The 19,354-nt window shown below is 55.3% G+C and overlaps 1 protein-coding gene across 2 annotated transcripts in view; it reads left to right on the top strand.

The window, feature by feature from the left end:
- The first annotated feature begins 13,484 nt into the window (after nt 1–13,484).
- The window catches only part of PEMT (phosphatidylethanolamine N-methyltransferase), a 35,261-nt gene continuing 29,391 nt past the window's right edge, over nt 13,485–19,354 (top strand). Inside the window, exon 1 of one of the 2 annotated variants that reach the window (XM_055576306.1) lies at nt 13,485–13,613. Coding sequence is in view for 1 of the 2 variants with exons in the window: in XM_055576305.1 (XP_055432280.1) it covers nt 13,873–14,031 (159 nt within the window). In the remaining variant the exon portion in view is untranslated. Of the gene's footprint in view, nt 13,614–13,819; nt 14,032–19,354 lie in introns of those variants that run through there. The other variant, XM_055576305.1, reaches the window with a different exon arrangement.

Genomic DNA, 19,354 nt, shown 5'->3' with positions numbered 1-19,354 from the left:
TGTATGGTCAGGGCAATTTCTAATCTGGAACCTAGCTGCATGGGATCAGGAGCAGGGTCTCAGCTTCCACCTCTGTCCAGGGAGGTGGAGAAGGAGGCGGGAAGGGTGCCAAGGGCCCCTTGACTCTGGCCCACTGTGGGGGTGGGGAGGAGGGTACCGCTGCCAACAGAAGAGGCAGAGAATGAGGCTGGGGGTGACTGGTGGGAGAGAAGAAAAGCCTGAGTGGGCAGGGGGCAAAAGCAAGAAGGAGCCAAGAGGAAGGGCCGGCTGAGGGTTGGCTCTGGAGAGGGAGGCTCTGGGGAGAGGTGGGGGGTTGGGAGATGATCCTGGCTGTGGAGGTTCAGCAGTGCCCACTCCCCCAAATTCATGTTCCCCTGGTCCCCCAGATGTGACCTCCTGTGGAAACAGGGTCTTTGCAGCTGTAATCAGGTAAGGATCTCAAGGTGAAATTGCCGTGGATTTAGGCGTGAATCCAATGACTGGGGGCCTCAGAAGGGGAATAGGGGACACAGAGACACTTGGAAGGCCATGGTCACCGTCACTCCGGGTCACAGTCAGTCAGCGACCCCAGGGAACAGGGGCTGCCTGCCTGCATGACAGGGCTGAGGGACACTGAAGACTTCTCCCAGCATTCTGGCTCCCCGGGCCTGGGGATTCCTGAAAGGGAACAGAACCAAGTCCAGACTGAGGGTTAAGGACTACGACATGAGCCCAGCAGTCCCAGAGATGCTGTGTCCACTTGCTGGCTATTTATAGGTTTGCTGACCTGCCTGTGACTGATTCTCCATGCCGGGCCTCTGGGAGTGAAAGCGGGCAGGACCCCGGGCATCACTGGGCTGGCCAGGGAAAGAAGGCACGTGGCTGCCTCTGTATCTCCTCAGTGACAGGCTTGCTGGTCGTCAGCACTGAGGTGGGGAGAGGGCTGCATGGGGCCCACTGGTCAGAGGCACCCCGAGCTTGAAGGGCCTACCCAGGCTGGGACCTTGGGTGGTGTCCGCGAGGGGCAGAACCCCAGGAAGCCTCGTCAGGAAGAAGGTAAAGAGGAACCAACCAGACAGTGTTGGTGACCAGGGCAAGGCGAAGGCACGGGGACTGTTCCCCACGCCCGCCACCGCCACCCGGCGGCCAGTGCCGGTCATACTCCAGCTGTCCACCAGGTGGCGCTGCACCCCCGGCAATGACTCCCTCCCTCAGTTTCCAAAGCGCTGCTGACGCCCGGGTTCTACATGCAGCCCTCATGTCTGCTCTCCCAAGCCGAGCTCACCTTCTAGCGGAGAAGGCTTGGCAACCAGCCAAGGGTGAGCAGCCAGGCGGCTGCAGAGTCGGGAAACGGGCCCGCCCGCCTGGACGCTGAGCTTTGGCGCTGCCTGGGGCTCAGGATCTGATGCTGAACGCCTCGCCTGCATACACCGCTGGCCTCAGCTTGCTCCCAGCGCTTCTGGGGGGCGGCGGCCACCTCCCACAGAAGTCACTGCTCTGGAGCCCTCATCTTGGAGTCTGCCTCCAAGGACACCCAGCCTGAGCCCCATGTGGGCCAGGGCAATTGCAACGTGGCCCGGTGGGGGTCTGCAGCAGCTGCAGGACAAGCACTTGGTATTGATCCGGGGACAGAGGTGGACACGGCCCGAGGGCTCACCTGCCCGGGGCAGTCTCTAGTCACGGCCAAGGAGGCCGATGGTGGTAGTGCAAGGAACCTAGGGTGTGATCCTCTCGGCACCTCATGGCATTGCCCAGTTCTCCTGCCTGTGAGATAACCAGGGCTGCCCCTCTGCCTCCTGCAAACCTGGCCCCCAGATCCTCACCTGGGCCACCCCAGGCGTGAGTGAGCAGATGTGCTTACCTTCTAGTCGATACACATCCCACAGAAAGGACCTGGGAGTGGACGGCACACCTCCCGGTGAGCACTGCCGTGTCCTCCTCCTCCCAGCCATAAAGGTGTGTTTAAACACTTCTTTTGTTTCTGTGAGGTCAGCCCAGAGCTGGAGCTTGTCGTCACGGTGGTTTGGAGGGGTAAGCTGTGGCGTGGGTCATAACAGCACAGCGATGGGTGGGAACGAACTGGTCAGGCTCATAAACCAGCCGCTGGGTTTTGTGCTCACATGTCACCTGGACCACCATCTCAACAATCACACGAGGAGGGAACGCCTATCACCACTGGATCGATGCGGAAACCAAGGCTTAGGGGGATTTGCTCCGGTCACATAGCTCAAGGGCTCAATTCCTGCCAGCTTTGTTCTGAGAAGTTTACCTGTGTTGATATTAATACACAGTTTTCCCAGCGAGCCTAGGAGGTAGTGGTGCTATCATCCCATTTTATAGATGAGGATACCGAGGCACAGGGCTCACGTACAGCCAGGGAACGACAAGCTGGGGGACCACAGAGCTCACATCTTCACCCCGACAGCCTTGGTGTCCAGTCTGTGGATCAGGGAGACAACAGAGCTTCCTGAGCTGGCTGAAGGGCCCAGTGAGGCCCTGGTACCTGGATAAGCCTAGGTCAGCACCTGGCACACAGTAGGTGCCCTGCCCCCTTATGCTGTCGTTACCCTGGCCTCGTCCCCAACCCCCCTCTCTGCTTCCTATATTTGTCTAAATGTTGTCTGCCTGGGAGCATGTCCTCCCGCCTCTGGCTATTTTTAGGTTCGTTTCTTTAGAATTCTGGATTCTACATGTAAGCCCCACAGTTATTTGTCGGGAGATGTGACAGCTGCCCAGATGGAGTAACTGGGAATGCTGTGATTATTCTGCAGAATCCACTGCCCCAGCCTTTGCTGGGCAGTGACTCACAGACCATCCTTCCGTCTCCCGGGGACGCAGTGCAGCTTTGCCGAGTGACTGGGTGATTGCTGGGAGAGGCCTCCTGGGCAGATGTCGAGGATACACTGAAGTCTTCCTGGAAAGATGCACAGGACGGAGCTGCAGGTGGACGGGGGAGGGTAGGCAAAGGAGCCATGGACTCTCCCCTGGCTTACCCCCACAGAGCCTCAGGCCTGGGAGGGGCAAGCGTGAGGGAGAAGCAGACTTCTTAGTAGCAGCCCCAACTATAGGGCTGGAGACTGAGGCAGACACCATTGGTCTCATTCCTAACACCTATTCCTTTTGTGCTCACAAAAAACCTTGATTAGTTTTTGATACAGTGCTCTAAGCCAGTCATGATCATTTTGTCACCAAATTTCCCAGTTTTTCATGCTGGTCGTGTGACCCAGTTCTGGCCCATCAGTCCTAAAGTGACAGTATGCTGGAGACATTTCTGGGAAAGCATTTGCTTACCCGATGAAAAGAGGTACAGCTACTGCAGCCCTTGACCTTTCCTTTACCTTTGGCTTACCTGGAACCCAAGTGTGATGACTAGAATTATGGCAGCCATCTTGTGACTGTGAGGTCAAAGCATAAGGCCGAGAGGTCAGTTGTATTAGGGATAGTGGAGTCAAGATTCCTATGCTAGCAACTGCCTGTTTCTAGTTGTGTTATGGGAATAAAAGAACTTCCTATCCATTTGTTTGCTTCTGTTGGTTGTAATTTTGTGTTTTGCAGTTAAATGTGTTCCTCCTGATACAGACATGAAGGCCAGGTGGGCAGCTCTGAGGCCCATCCGTGCTCAGAGGTCCACAAACAGCTCCTGGGATGACCTGGGCTAAGGCCTCTGCTGGACTTTGGTGAGGTGGAGTGATTCAGACCCACCCAGACTCACCCCTCAGGGTGTCATGGGCCACCAAAAGAGGCAATAAGTTGTGTAACTGATCTGAACTGTTCCCAGTTCTCGGGGGCAGGAAATCTCTTTTCTTTTGGAAATCAGATTTAACTCTACCTTCGTGCTCATGTGCCAGGGTTGGAAGACCTGCCCAAGAGTGTGATGGGGGTGGGGTTCTCAGGGTCAAAGCGGGGCCCTAAAGCTTCAGCTGAAAAAGGCCAGGGACCTGGCCCTGCACACAAGGCCTGTGCAGATCCAGTGAATGTCTGATCTGGGTCTGGGCCTGGTTTACACCAGCATCTCAGGGGCTCCCTGCGTGGATGGGAGTGGAGGGCAGGAAGCCGCACAGGGTTGCCCTGGGCGGGCCTGCACGGGCCAGACAGAAGGCAAGTGGGGTACCATCTCCTCTTTCTCCTCTGCTGGGAGACGATCACGTGCCCCCGCCCCTATGCCCCTGTGCCCTGGATGCACCTGCATCTCCCAGTGAGCGCCCACAGGACCCAGGACTGCCCTCGCCCTACCCACACCTGGACAGACATCTGCCCGCGTTGGAAACTTCCTCGACCCCCTGGCTCTGGGCCCAGACCTCGCGTTGTAGGAGGCTGAGCAGCGTCCAGCCTCGGTGTCCATGCCACACCTCCCAGCTGTGGCAACCATGGATGTCTCCAGACTGTGCCCAGTGTCCCCTGACTGAGAAACCTGGACTTGCAGAGGGTGGAACTTTGGAGAGAGAAGGCAGCTGCCTCCTCCTCCCTGGTGGGGGTGCAATGCGGGGGGTCAGGGCTGGGGTACTCTCCCTGCACCTACAACAGAAGAAGGAACACCAGGATGGCAGTTCATTTCCCAGAAAGTCATAGATAACACAGTAACTGAATGAGATCAGCATTGCGATGGGGTCTCCAAAGGGCTGGAGGTGTCGCAAAGGCAGGGCCAAGGGCTCAGCTCCCGAGGACTTCACTTAGGTCTGAAGGCTGGGGAGTTTGGGGGGAGGGGGGACTTGGTGGGTTTGCAGGGACAGCAGGTGCATTCTGGGAGCTGGAGGTGATTTGGTGTGGGTGGAGCCAGCATGGGTACTGGGGAACCACCCCTCCAGGAAGCCCCCTGCTCCCTGGGTCTGGTCTCCTCCTCTCTGTCCCCGCTGTCTCCTCCAGGTCCACCCTGTGAAGCCTGCTTACCCTCAAAGCCTGGTCCTTTGTCCACTGTGTCCTAGGCCCTTGCATACAGTAGGTGCTCAGAAAACTGAATGAACAAGTGAATAAACCAATGAATGAAGGAGGCCACTCATGGCAAGTCGCCTGTGCCGCCCTGTGAGGCCTGAGTTTCTGTCTGAGCGGTAGGGAGCCACTGCAGGGCTCTGAACAAGGGCCTCCTGCTGTCTGCAGAGGATGCTTTGGAAATGCGGGAGGGAGGCTGGGAGGCCAGCGGCTTCCATTGTGCAGGTGGGAGGTGATGAGACCTGAGCCCCAGAGGAACAGTTTCAGGAGGTGAGGACTGATTCCTTGTGGTGGTGTTCGCGGCGGGTGGGGGGCGGTGGGCGAGGAGCAGAGGTCGCTGGGTGGGGGACCAGGGAGTAGAGAGGGCTGGGGGTGAGGTGCTAGAAGATACCACTCTACCCAAGGTGAGGAGCTCGGCAGGTGGAAGGAGTCTGGAAGAGAAATCTAATGAGAAATGGAAAATCAGGAGTCAGTCATGTGTAGTGACTGGCAGAAAAAAGCATGTATACAATTCTATTTTAAGAGATACTGTAGCTATTTCTGTGTTCACAGGAAGCGGCAGCGGCACTGATGCTTAGAGGAAGGGCAGCTCTTGGCTGGGAAACACTTTCAAGAGCCCCGGATTGGGTGGAAGACCTTGGGTTTTCCTGGAAGCAACCTCCCAGGGGAAGGACTGATGCTGGAGCTGAAACTCCAATACTTTGGCCACCTGATGCAAAGAACTGACTCATTGGAAAAGACTCTGATTCTGGAAAAGTTTGCAGGCAGGAGGACAAGGGGATGACAGAGGATGAGATGGTTGGATAGCATCACCGACTCGATGGACATGAGTTTGAGCAAGCTCCAAGAGTTGGTGATGGACAGGAAAGCCTGGTGTGTTGCAGTCCATGGGGTCACAAAGAGTTGGACACAACTGAGTGACTGAACTGAACTGAACATCCCAGGGGAAGTCGTGCTCTATCCTCCCTGGATATGCGGTAGAGGGGCAGCCTGCACAGCGGGGGCTCGTGTCCGGTGATGGAAGCTGAGATGTCCCGCCTTCCGTTTTAAGACTCCAATGTGTGATTACCCCTTACCTTGGAACTCAATAATAGGAAGGCAAATAACTCAGTTAAAAATGGGCAATGGAGCTGAACAGACGTGTCTGCAGAGGAGATGTACAGACGGCCAGTAGGGCAGAGAGATCAGGGAAACGCAAACCAAAACCACACTGAGGCACTGCCTCACCCCTGTGAGAACGGCAGTCATCACAAAACCAGGGAGCCGGCCCGGAAGATGTGGAGAAACTGGAACCCTTGAGTGCTGCGGCTGGGAACGTGAAGTGGTTCAGCTGCTGCAGGAAATGGTCTGGAAGCCCCTCAAAGAGCTAAATACAGAGTTTCCGCGTGACTCAGCAATTTCCTTGCTGGAGCACATCCAGGAGAAATAAGTGTCCATTAGAAAACACCTCTGCATGAATGGCCACAGCAGCCCTGCTCACAGCCCCCAGAAGGCAGAAGCAGCCCCAGCATCCATCAGCAGGTGATCAGAAACGTGTGTCCAGCCGCACGGTGGGATGTCTGTCGTTCAGCTATGAAAAGGACTGAAGTACAGACACCTGCCACCATGTGCGTGAAGCTCACAAACGTGGCACTCAGTGGAAGAAGCCAGACGTAAAAGGTCTCCTGTCGCCTGGTGCTGTTTGTATGAAATGTCCAGGACAGGCAAACCCCCGGAGACAGCATACAGACCAGAGGTTGCAGGGGTAGAAGCAGGCCGGGGAGTGACTGCCAACGGCTTCCCTGAGGATGCCAGGGATGTTCTGGAAAGAGAGGTGATGACGATCACACAACACATGAAGGTGCTGCTGCTGCTAAGTCACTTCAGTTGTGTCCGACTCTGTGCGACCCCATAGACGGCAGCCCACCAGGCTCCGCCTTCCCTGGGATTCTCCAGGCTAGAACACTGGAGTGGGTTGCCATTTCCTTCTCCAATGCATGAAAGTGAAAAGTGAAAGGGAAGTCGCTCAGTCGTGTCCGACTCTTAGCGACCCCATGGACTGCAGCCTACCAGGCTCCTCCATCCATGGGATTTTCCAGGCAAGAGCACTGCAGTGGGGTGCCATTGCCTTCTCCAATGAAGGTGCGAGAGCCACCTAACTGTACACTTTGTTTTTTTAATATATATTTCTATTCCATTATGGTTTGTCACAGGATATCAAATATATATCCTATGCTATATAGTAGGACCTTGTTGATTATCCATCCTATACATACTGTTAATAGTTTGCATCTGGAAGTAGTGTTATTTTATTCATTAAAAAATTTTTTTTGGCCATGCCACGTGGCTTGTGAGATCCTATTTCCCAACCAGGGATCAAAAGCACATTTGGAAGTTCAGAGTCGCATGCACACTTTAACATGGTTGAAATGATTGCTTTTATATCAGTACAAAACCATTTTTTAAGTATATGGGAACTCTCTGTACCTTCTGCTCAAATCTTCTCCAAACCTAAAAGGACTCTGAAAAATAAAGTCTGTTTAAAAAAGCACAACGGAACATGTAGTGGCCATGAGCAGGGTGCACTCCTGTGGCTCTGTGCCCCACGGTGCCACCTGCAGGCCTCTGGGTGCCGGGACACTGCCCATCCACTCAGGGTCATCAACGCTGGAGGAGCCTCCCCAGTGCCCCAGCTCACCCTGTTTTCTTCCTGAGCTTCCCATGGTCAGCAGAAGTCATCTGCCTGGAGCCAGATAAAGGGCTCCTGCCTTTGACCCTCATGACAAGCTCATGAGGACCTGGGGCCTGGGGAGGCCAGGACACACTCCTGGGATCAGTCAGCAGTTGAGTGCAGAGCTCATGTGCCTGGTCCCTGCAGGGAAGGAGGGTGCTGCTGTCAGGTCAGCTCCCAGCCTCTGGACAGCAGTGCTCTGAACCCTCACATCTCTCCAGAGGGGATGCCTGTGCCCAGAGGTCAAGCTCGAGCAATGGGCAGGGCAGCTGGACACAGGCTCGGAGGACACAGCACTGAGAAGGCACTCTGGCCCCGACACCACCAGACAAAACCCACTTGAGGGCTGGTCTACATAGCAGGACAGTGGGTGGAATGCTGACAGGGCCTCGGTGTTAGCCGTGCTCCGGATCAACCATAAACCTGATTCTGACACGACTGTATCGAGGTTTCCTAGCAGAATGTTTTTGTTCTTAGGAGATATTCAGGGAAGGGTTTAGGGGGAAGAGTCTGCTACATACGCTCAAATGGTTCATATAAAAATAACTTTATGAAGGGACTTCCCTGGTGGTCCAGAGGTTAAGATGCCATGCTTCCACGGCAGGGGGCACAGGTGTGATCCCAGGTCACAGATTCACATGCCAAGCAGCATGGCCAAAAAAAAAAAAAAATGCTGGGGATTGATAAGGGTCAATCCAGGTGAAGGATATGGAGGTGTTTATTTCATAATTTTTGCAAATTTTTTGTGGGTTGGAAAATTTGCAAGGTAAAAACAAACTTTAATCACTTAAAAAATTACAAAGACCCAATTCATTTAATTAAAAAGTTCAAGTATTTGCTGAGATTGAAGCTCATAGGTCTTTTGGAAAGAAGGCCCAGGAGATGCGCTGGTAAATACTGCAAATTAAACACTATTCTGATCAAAAAGAAAAGCCCATGGGAAAATGGCCAGCATCACAAATAATGGGGGGGAAAAACAAGTTAAATAAGGTATAATTATTCAACTATTAAATTAACGTAAGTGTGTTTGGAATACTAAGAGTCCATGCTGACGAGTGAGCCAGGCCCAGGCCTGTGGACGCAGCTGGACTGACTACGTCCTCGTAACTCCTGGGGTCCCTTGCTAAGGAAACGGCCCTAAGCCAGACCCCACACTTCGAGCCAACCCTGCGCACAGGTCCTGCCGAGCCTTGGCTCTGACCAGGGGCTTCTAGCCCCTGCTCTGCCTCCTTCCTATGCATGTGCCCTCGGGGCAGGCGGCAGGGTCTTCAGCCTGAAGACCTGCTGGTGTGCCAGTCATCCTGAGCTCTGGGCCAGGACTGTGGGTTCCCGCACCTAATCAGCCTCTGGAGTCCTGCAGCCCTCAGAAGACCCAGTGCTCTTCCCCAGCCCCTCTCCTCGCTCCTGGAACCTGGAGTTAAACAGGAAAAGCCCCTTTTCCTAGAGTCTCCTTGCTGCCCCCTCCCCCGCCCGAATCACTCCAGGTAAAGTTCTTGTTGGTCTTTGGACACCTGGCCCAGGTAGAAGCACCTGGAACTCATCACTGGGGTTTAAGTAAAATGTTTTGGTTAGTTTCCAGATGTTGGGATGTGAAAGTCACTGAGTTGTATCCGACTCTTTGCGACCCCATGGACTGTATACTTCATGGAATTCTCCAGGCCAGAATACTGGAGTGGGCAGCTGTCCCATTCTCCAGGGGATCTTCCCAACCCAGGGATCAAACCCAGGTCTCCAGCACTGAAGAATGATTCTTTACCCACTGAGCTATCAGGGAAACTGATAGTTGTCTTCCTGTTTTCTGGCTTAATCCCACTGTTTGGGAGAATAAACCATGTGATCACAGTTCTTCCAATTCTGCTGAGATTTGCTTTATGTTCCAGTGCTTGGTCGATTTGGGGAAATACTCTGAGTGACCTTGATAAGATCACATGTTCTTCTGCTGATGGGAGGAGGCTCTGTGGGGACCAAACCCTATGGGGCTTTCCCTGACCTTTATGCTCCGTTACCAAGGTAAATATTTTAACCCCCACAAGATATTATTGTTCAGTTCAGTTCAGTTCAGTCGCTCAATCGTGTCCAACTCTTTGCGACCCCATGAATCGCAGCACGCCAGGCCTCCTTGTCCATCACCAGCTCCCAGAGTTCACCCAGACTCACGTCCATTGAGTCAGTGATGCCATCCAGCCATTTCATCCTCTGTCGTCCCCTTCTCCTCCTGCCCCCAATCCCTCCCAGCATCAGAGTCTTTTCCAATGAGTCAACTCTTCGCATGAGGTGGCCAAAATCCTGGAGTTTCAGCTTTAGCATCATTCCTTCCAAAGAAATCCCAGGGCTGATCTCCTTCAGAATGGACCGGTTGGATCTCCTTGCAGTCCAAGGGACTCTCAAGAGTCTTCTCCAACACCACAGTTCAAAAGCATCAATTCTTCGGTGCTCAGCCTTCTTCACAGTCCAACTCTCACATCCATACATGACCACAGGAAAAACCATAGCCTTGACTAGACGAACCTTTGTTGGCAAGGTAATATCTCTGCTTTTGAATATGCTATCTAGGTTGGTCATAATTTTCCTTCCAAGGAGTAAGCGACTTTTAATTTCATGGCTGCAGTCACCATCTGCAGTAATTTTGGAGCCCAAAAAAATAAAGTCTGACACTGTTTCCCCATCTATTTCCCATGAAGTGATTGTTACAAACATCTAATATCAGATTTACTTTCTCGTGCTCTTCACTCCTTCCTGCATCCCTGGGCTCCCAGCTGGGATCCTGTTCCCTCTTTTGTCTGAAAACACCTTTTCTTTGCCTCCATTTTTGAGGGATAACTTGCCTGGACTGAAATGCACCTTTGGCCATCATCATTCACTTGTGTCTTTGACGAGAGCTGACTGGTGCTGAGCATGTGCAGGTGCAGGACATGCCCTTGCTCTCCAAGAAGAGGGGGACGCATGTGCATGGAGCACAGGGAGCAAGAAGGGCTGCAGAGTGGCTGTGCCTGAGCCACATGGGACCTCGGAGTGAGGATCATGCTCTGCCCTCATTCTTACAGGAACAGTGAGGCTTTTTGGAGAAGACACAGCTTTAACTGGCCCATGATGGGGGCAGCGGCATGTGTGAAAAGGAAGCAAGAAGAGGGCAGAAACAAGATGGGTTTGAGCACTGAGTGTCTGAACCAGTGCTGGCTCCAGCAGGGGGTCCCAGACTGGGCTTCCTGTGTCACCTGCTCTAGGCTGGCAGGTTCCAAGCCCGCCATTCACTCAGCTGTGTGATCATGGCACTTCCCACGTGAGTCCACTTCCCCTCCCTCTCTCTTCCCCTCCCTCCCACTTCCCCTCCCTCCTATTCTGCAGCTCAGAGAAAACTGGGCTCTGGGCACTGGGCTCTGGGCCTGCAGCTCTGCAAGAACTCAGACTTCTTAGCTCTGGTCTTTACAGTTAGATTTCTTCTTCTGAGAGTCAGAGAAGGTTGATCAGTCACTTGCTGGAGGCCACCCAGACAGGATCCTTCACCCTCCCCATTCCACAGATGGGGTCTGTGAGGCCCAGGGAGATTGTTTCCAAGGATGCTCCAGACTTGGGAGTGGCTGAATGATTCATTCACTCATTGTTTACTGAGTGCCTGCTTCATGCGTGGAACTAGGAAAGAGCCAGGTGCCAGGGAGAGTTGTGTAGGAACAGACAAAACCCTGCCCTCTGGAAGGTCATCTTCTCCTGGGGAGGGGGGAGGGGGGACTGACACTATACAGAATAAATAAGTAAACTAAGTCCAACTCTTTGCGACCCCATGGACTGCAGTGCCCTAGGCTTCCTGTCCTCCACTATCTCTTGGAGTTTGCTCAAACTAATGTCCATTGGGCTTCCCTGGTGGCTCAGACAGTAAAGAATCCACATGCAATGTGGGAGATCTGAGTTCGATCCCTGGGTTGGGAAGATCCCCTGGAGGAGGACGTGGCAACCCACTCCAGTATTCCTGCCTGGAGAATCCCCATGGACAGAGGAGCCTGGTGGGCTGCAGTCCATGGTGTCACAAAGAGTTGGACACGACTGAACCGTTAAGCACAACATGCATTAAATTGGTGATGCCATTCAACCATCTCATCCTCTGTCGTCCCCTTCTCCTCTTGCTCTCAATCAGACTGATTCCATGAACAGAATGGAGACTCAAGAGTAGGGAACGGTTTAGGCTTTACCCAAGGCCACACGTTAAGCAAATGTTAGCTTTAGTAATAAAAGGAGCCAGGTGCTCAGATGCAGGGCTGCTGGGGGAAGGGACAGTTGGAAGAAATGGCCATTAGCTTTGATCCTCTACCAGCAAAGGTCAAACTCCTGGCCAGAGAGGTCATCTGGAGACGTTTGCCCTGGAGCCTGTGACGGTAGCTGCTCATGATAAACGGCTCTGGATATGTGGAGAGGTATCTAGGGGTAAAGAGAGATAACCCCGGGGTCGGGTGGGGGGTGGGCTGGGGGAAAAAGGAGCTATTTGTTAAAGCTCCAGAAACAGGGACTTTGGGTCGGAATCTGGAACAAATATTTTGTCCACAGAGAAGCACGCTGTCTCAGAAGTGACTTCTCTGTTTGCCAGGGATGCGGGAGGAGGCATAGCCCCTGAGAGAAGTCAGCCTGGGTGGCTTCCCTGCAAGCTCAGACTGGGGCGTTTCAAAGGGCCAGGCCGGACTTCTGGCCCCAGATACCTTCAGCAGGATGTTCCTGACCTGAACAGTTCCGATCCACTGACCACGCTGGAAGCTGAGTCTGGTTTCTGAGTTTTGGAGTGCTCCTTTCTACGAGGGGTGGAGGAGTGGATTCAGCTGGTTGCATCAGCTGTGCTGTGATCTCTGATATTTTCTTTGTTCCCACATAAACCAAGCACACAAAAACTAATTTTCCTGGCTTAATGAAAGAACAAGGTGGGGGCGGGGGAGGAATGGCCAGTTGGGGAGAAAACTGGGGCTCGGGTGAAATGGACTGTGGTGGGTAGGGAGTGCCCCCCTGGGGGCCCTCCCCCTTGGTGAGCTCCCCAGAATCGGCTCTGGTTCTGGCAGGCCCTGCCTGGACACCCTGCACGAGGTGGTCAGTGGACAAACCAGCCCTTCAGCACCTGCTGTGCACCCAGCCCAGCGGTGGCCAGTGGTTCTCAAGCACTTTCCAGGAGTCAGGTGCTGTGCTGTGGGTTTTGCCAACAGGTACCTCACTTGTGCTTCTGAGGAACTGACAGCTGCCCACAACCACGGAGCTGGTGTGTGCACCAATGCCAGCGTCCTTCCTGTATCATGGTGGGCCTGCCTCTGCCCCATCCCAGGGGTGTTGTGGAGGTTGTACATGATTGGGCACACGGTGGCAGCTCACAAATGCCCCGGGCTGGCAGGTGCGGGGTGGAGGGGAAGCAAGGGAGAGAGGCGTGGGCTGGAATCAGATGGCTTGCCAGGCTCCCAGGTATGTGGCAACTAGCTACAAAGAGGGCTCTCTTGGGACCCAACCAGCCAGTAACCCACCTACTTTCCAAAGCCTGTTCCCTCCCACTGTCTCCCCCACCACTACTCCAGCCTTTCCAGGATTTCTGAAGGACCCCTCCTGTCTCCTAGCACCTGCACAGGTGAGTCCCTTTCTACCCCCCAAATCTGCATGTCTGGCACCTTCTCCAGCGCTATGGCCTCCCTCGGGTCCTTCCCTGAGCATTCCAGGGCAGTGCCCCCTCACCTCCCCGTTTTGCATCCCAGCTTGCAACCATTCATTGCTGCTCGGCTCTCATACCCCAGGGGACAGTGAGGGCAGCCCCGGTGAGTGCTCGAGGGCCACTGGAGGAGGGTCGCCGACTGGAAACGGGAGGTGAGGGGCGTTCCCACCCTTCAACACTCCCCCTCGCGCCACAGTCGGCCCCCGGGAGGGACTAGGGGCTGAGTTGGCCAAAGTCCAGCTCCTCAGGGGCTAAGCAGCACGCTACTTAAACTTACGACCCGCCGCTGGCGGCCTCCAGCCAGACGACGGCCAAGAACAGGAACGCCAGGTCAGTTGGCTGACCGAGTGGGTAGCCAGGGGCTGGGGGTCGGGGATCGGCAAGCAAGGTCCCCGCGGCTGCGTGGCAGCCTCGGGACCGGCCAATGCCGCCGCGCACGGCCCTGGGACTTGTAGTTCTCGGCTCCGCGAGAGGCTAGCGCGAGCCTGGGAGCTCGGCGCTGCGCGGGGACAGGGACTACATTTCCCAGAAGGCCGGGGAAGCAGGGTCACGGCGAAAGGACCCCGGCCGGCGGCGCTTCTCGGGCCCGATGGGGCCGGTTCTGGGTGTCGGGGGCTTCCTCGAGGCCCGAGCGCGATCCCTGCAAGGCAACCCGCGGCCAACGAGTCCGGGCCGGGCGGGGCCCGTGCGCAGCTCGGTGGCTGCTCCGGACTGCTGCGGAGGCCTCGGCAACCTAGACTTCAGGAAGGTACCCGGCGCCGGGCGGGAGGGGTGTCGCGGGCGGGGCCTCTTCCTACGCCGGGGGGCGGGACCGCCGTTACCAGGCAACGGGGGCGGGGCGCCGGGGCCATCTCTAGGGCCCCGCGCCTGGGCGCGTACACCTGTGTACCCCCGGGGATCTCGAGGCTCCGGGAGGGCGGCGCCCTGAGCGGAGGCCGGAGGACTGGCCTCCTCCCCGGTGGACTAGCGGGGAGTTCGGGGCCTGCCGAGCCCCGCGCGGGCCGGGCCGGGATGGACTGGACGGACCCGGTGCTGGAGACCCTCCGGCCCCCGGCCCATTCCCTCGGAGCCGCCTCTGAGACAAGACATACACGTTTCCGGAATCTGCCACTCCTGGTGGAGCCCCAAATAGGTCTCTGCTCGAGGCCACCATTTGTGGTCCATTCGTTGGTACCGCTGGTCTTGATCGAGAGCAGGTGTCCATCGAAGAAAAACGCACAACCTGAGGATTGCGAGTTACGTTCTGTCGAGGGTCTTCCTGCGGACTGGAGCCCGGGAAAGAGCCTCTTAGTAGCTCTGAGAGACTGTTCCAGAGAGGTTAGGGAGGAACCAGGATATATAGAAGTTTTTGCTGGAAAAACAAAACCCCAAAACATGTCGTGGAACATCAAAAGATTACTGGTAATCATGCGCGGACACACACAAAAGAAACAGACATCTCTTTCATGATTTTAGCGCATTTCTGAATCTGGGACGATGCAAGAGTCTGGGGTCCTTGAAATTATTCCTTAGATCTCATCCTGTCTGGGGCCAATCTCCTGTTTTTCTCCATCCTAAACCCCCTCAGGGCGCACCTGGGTTGGCAGCAGTGGCCAATGGCCTGATGGGGGCAACTCTTGTTGCTTACTGGAATGGCAGGTGACATTCTTTGTCGGCTCTCACTGACTTTTCACTCTAGTGAGCCTGGAAACCTAAAATTCTCTCATGGAGATAAAATTGGACCATGTTTTAGAGACTGGCTGGTGGGGAGGAGGACTGCGATCCCGAGATAGCTCATCCCCTACCTAAGAAGGTGACCTCTGATCTGAGCTCTGACAGATAAGCCAGGGGGTCAGGTGCTCTGGTGGAGGGCTGGCAGAGCCAAGGCCATGAGGAGGTGGATTTGTTCCGGAACAAAGAGAAGCCTCACGTCTGTCCCCAGGAAGTGCCGGACAGCCCAAGGGGATGGGAGGAAAGCAGAGGAGGGGAGGAAGACTTATTATTTCAGAGAACTTTCCGTGAAGTGCTGGGTCACTCTGTGTGCCTTGGGCGGTTCAGAGCGAGCTCTCCGGTGTAATGGGCACCCAGATCCAGGTGAATGTCACCAGCTGCCTTGGGAGGACGAATGTTCCTGATGGCGTTAGAGGTCTTGAAACCCATGAGGTCCATGGCGTGCCGTGCTTTCTATCCTAGCAGATCTCAGATGAGAAGGGCAGAGATCTTGGAATGCCAGAGGGGACCCTCGGGATTGCCCAGCCTGGGGTGGCTGCTTCACGGATGAGAACTCCAGGTGGAAGGATGGGCACTGTTGACTAGAGGTGGGGAGACCTTCAGGGCTTTGGGCAGTGGAGCCCCTGCAAGGTTAAGGTCTGAGCAAGGCCTGGCAGCGGGAGAGGGGGAGACTTCCTGGGTGTGTGCAGGCAGGTCTCTTCTGCTATTTCTCCCTTCCCTCTGGGGCTGTGCAGTGGGACTGATCTGGGAGCTTTCGGGAGATGGGTCAGGGTGACCCTCACTGGCTAACATTCCGTTTTCCACCGCTGCCCATGGTACAGTTAAGCTTCCTGTTGCCAACAACATTCCACGTTGTCTATTTGTGCCGCTTGGCAGCCCTCCTCCCTCCTCTGTCAGAATCTCTGGTTTGGAGAGATATTGTCCCCAGGATGGTTTCTTTGCATCCGACACAGCTGAGCTGCAGGCTGGCAGCGAGCTGACCCAGCCCCATCCGATGGCCGGGGCGGGGGTGGTGGTGGGGGTAACACGGTCATGGTGAAAATCCAAACTCCTCTAGTAGCCACAGTTTAACAACTAAGAAAAAATCAGTGAAGTTACTCTTAATAGTATATTTGACCCAATACATAAAAAAATGTCATTCTGTCATGCACCACCACACGATCCCAGCAGCCACACACCTGCTGATGTAGGCGCAGTGCCCTTGACCAGTAGCTCCTGGGCCTGCTCCAGTGGGTTCGGAATCAGGACTTTGTTTTTAGCTTAGAAAGTAGCCCCCCACCACCGCTGCCCCCTGGGCTGAGGACTGTCCCTGCTGCAGCCTCATTGACCAAGGCCCTCTCTACCCTGAACTTGGCTCGGCTCCTCCTTGGCTCAGCAGCCGCGTGAAGCCTGCTGACTGGTGGGAGATGGAGCCAGACAGAAGGGCTCCGATGGTGCCTAATGGTGCCAGCTTCTTGGAGAGCTTGGGCTGCCAGGGCACAGTCGGGGACTCCGCTCATGCCCATTTCCAGATGGTTCCCCAGCCCTTGTCCCTTGTGAGCATGGGTGGTATAGGTGTCCAAAGGGCCCCTTCAGTTACCTGCTTTGTAAGATGAGAGCTCTGTCAGCTGTGAAGTTCAGGTGACCACACTGAGGGTGGGTGGTCTTCAGAAGGCAAGGTTCAGGCTGCGTCCAGGCCATGCTTGGGGGCCGGGCCCCTTGGGCTGCACAGTCCCTGTATGTGACTGCTCTGTGACCATTTGGGAGGCAAATCCCAGGGGTGCAGGGCATGTCGGAGCTGCCTTCCAGGGTGAGATGTTTGCCTACTACACAGAGTTGTTTTTCAAATTCTCTTGGTGTTATCACATTGGTCAGAATAAACATCAGGCCATTTCTTTGGACAATTTATTCTGTTTATTCTGTGAAGTTCTCAGGGACGTAATTTTTGTCTTCAGTGTCTTGGGGTGAGAGTCCAGACCTTTGGCAAGTCATGTCAATGTACAGAGCATTGGTTTCTCCTGCCTCTGTTGAGATGGCCGTATGGCTTTTCCTCTTCTGTCTGTCTGTGTGGACGTTGGTTGCCGCACCAGCCCCCCATTCCTGGCGTGACCCCCAACTTGGTCCTGATCTGTTCTCTTTGTATACATTACAGGCTTTGAGTTTCCATCATTTTGTTCAGGGTTTTGGAGGGCTGTGTTCATGAGGAGTATGGTTTGTAGTTTTCTTGTAGTGTCTTTGTCCGGTTATACCGTTAAAGGAATGCAAGCCTCTTAGTGGGAGCTGGGAAGTGTTCTGGGAGAGACTGTGCGGAATTGTGGTTCTTTGTTCCTTAAATGTTTGGTAGAATTCATCACTTTGCCGATAAACGTCTGTCTAGTCAAAGCTATGTTTTTTCCAGTAGTCATGTACGGATGTGAGAGTTGGACCATAAAGAAAGCTGAGTGCTAAAGTATTGATGCTTTTGAACTGTGGTGTTGGAGAAGACTCTTGAGAGTCCCTTGGACTGCAAGGAGATCAAACCAGTCAATCGTAAAGGAAATCAGTCCTGAATATTTGTTGGAAGGACTGATGCTGAAGCTGAAACTCCAATACTTTGGCCACCTGATGCGAAGAACTGACTCATTAGAAAAGACAGGTTGCACCTGTTTCCCCCGCTTATCCCCCCCCAGGGGAGGTGGTCACAGAGGCCCCCTCTGGTCCTTCTGGAGGGTGGGAGGGAGCCCCCAGCCGGGATTGTCTGCTGCCTGGAGACCTTCTGTGCCTGGTGCCCCGATCGAGGTCATGGCTGCTTTTGTACAGAACTTTGTGGCCCTCCTTTGTGCGTCTGTGCTAGTGCGGGGCTCACAGCACTGGTTTCCTGGTAAATGTCTCCTGAGTTGCTGGGAGGCCCTGAGATGGAGGGTCCTGCTGGAGGCCGACACACTGTCTCCAGCCTGTCCCCTGCCCTCTGTGCTGAGCGGTATGTCGGTCCTACCTGCGGTCGATGTGACTTTGACTCCTGGGCCCCTGCTGTTTGTTTGGATGTCACAATGTGACCCGGGTGCTGTTGACCCGCCACGTCTGCGTACCCCTTGCATGGCAAGCGGTATGGTCCAGCCTCTGAGCCCCTCACAGAGTGCTGCCTGGGTGCGGTAGGCGGAGCATCTCCTCTGCATTCCAGCGCTGGGACCCTGCAGCCCGTGACCTTGGAACCGCAGGAGCTGCATCATTAGAATTACCAAGAGCAGAGGGCCAGGACTTCCACGGCTTTAGTAAGGTGGGGGGACCCTTCCCATAGCTGAGGTGGCCCAGGGTGGGGTGCAGGGTTCTGGGGGCGGCACTGGGGACCCACCTGCTCTGCTCCTGTCTGACGGGGTTTTGGAGGGAGGGCCTCCTTGGGTCACGGAGATGACAGCAGCCCGAAGGGGACCTGCCGGCCTCAGAGCCTGAAGCCAGGAGGGGCCCCTCTGCTGCCACCTGGCTGGTTCGTCATTCTCTGCTCCGCACGCCCCTCTCTGGGCAACGCAAATCCCCCTTCAAGGTGACCAGATGCTTCCCGGGTGACGAGGGCCCTGGGACCTGGGTAGGGGCCACGGTCCTAACGGGGGGTTGGGGGGGACCTGGCTGGATGTCGGCTTCTGGTGGCCTCAGCCAGTGTCTTTCTTCTGCTCACTTGTCTGGCCCCCTAGGGAATGTTCAGGACTTATCTTTGCCCCAGTGCCTGAACCTGGAATCTGGAATCTGGAATCTGGAAGGGTTGGTTGACCTGGCCTCTGCGAGCCCCTGGCTTGCTTGTCTCCGAGCAGGCATGACAACAGGGCTGGTGCTGCTGAGTGACTGCCCGAGGTGAGGCGTGAGCACTTACGCATCAGTAGATGCATGTTGGTCTTGCTGCAGGGGCTTAGCTGGCAGAGTCCCCCCAGAGTGGTGCCTCCTGGGGGTGCTCCATGTCTGCTGAATGTAAATACCTGAAGCCTGGCAGGAGGACCACGTCTCTCCCTGGGCCCTTTGGGGAAAGGGGGCCAGTTCCCAGTTCCCCTACTGACTTTCTTTCCTGAGGTGTAATTCATGTAGTGATGTCTGCCCAGATGGAGACTTCTCATGTACCCCTGACCACCCAGGCTCCATCCCCCCAAAAGTCCCCTCTGCACCCTCCAGGCAGCCACTGGACCGTATGCCGGCTTCCTCCAGCTCACTAGCCAGAGCCTGGGTGACCTCGAGCCCCTGGCTACCACCTGCACCTGCTCCCCACGTGGGCAGGCCTCACGCCTGACCCTTTGCCCTCTCTCCTTCTGGCCCTGCCAGCCCAGGGTCACTTGTGGGTCAGGAGGCACAGCTTGAGGACACAGGGCTTCTGTGGGACTGTGGGGTTTCCTGTCCTTGCACAGGTGTCTGCTGGCTGG

This window comes from Bubalus kerabau, chromosome 4, assembly GCF_029407905.1.
Source record: "Bubalus kerabau isolate K-KA32 ecotype Philippines breed swamp buffalo chromosome 4, PCC_UOA_SB_1v2, whole genome shotgun sequence".
Taxonomy (NCBI): domain Eukaryota; kingdom Metazoa; phylum Chordata; class Mammalia; order Artiodactyla; family Bovidae; genus Bubalus; species Bubalus kerabau.
Note: the sequence above shows the minus strand (reverse complement) of the source record. Positions and strands in the feature narration are given on the sequence as shown.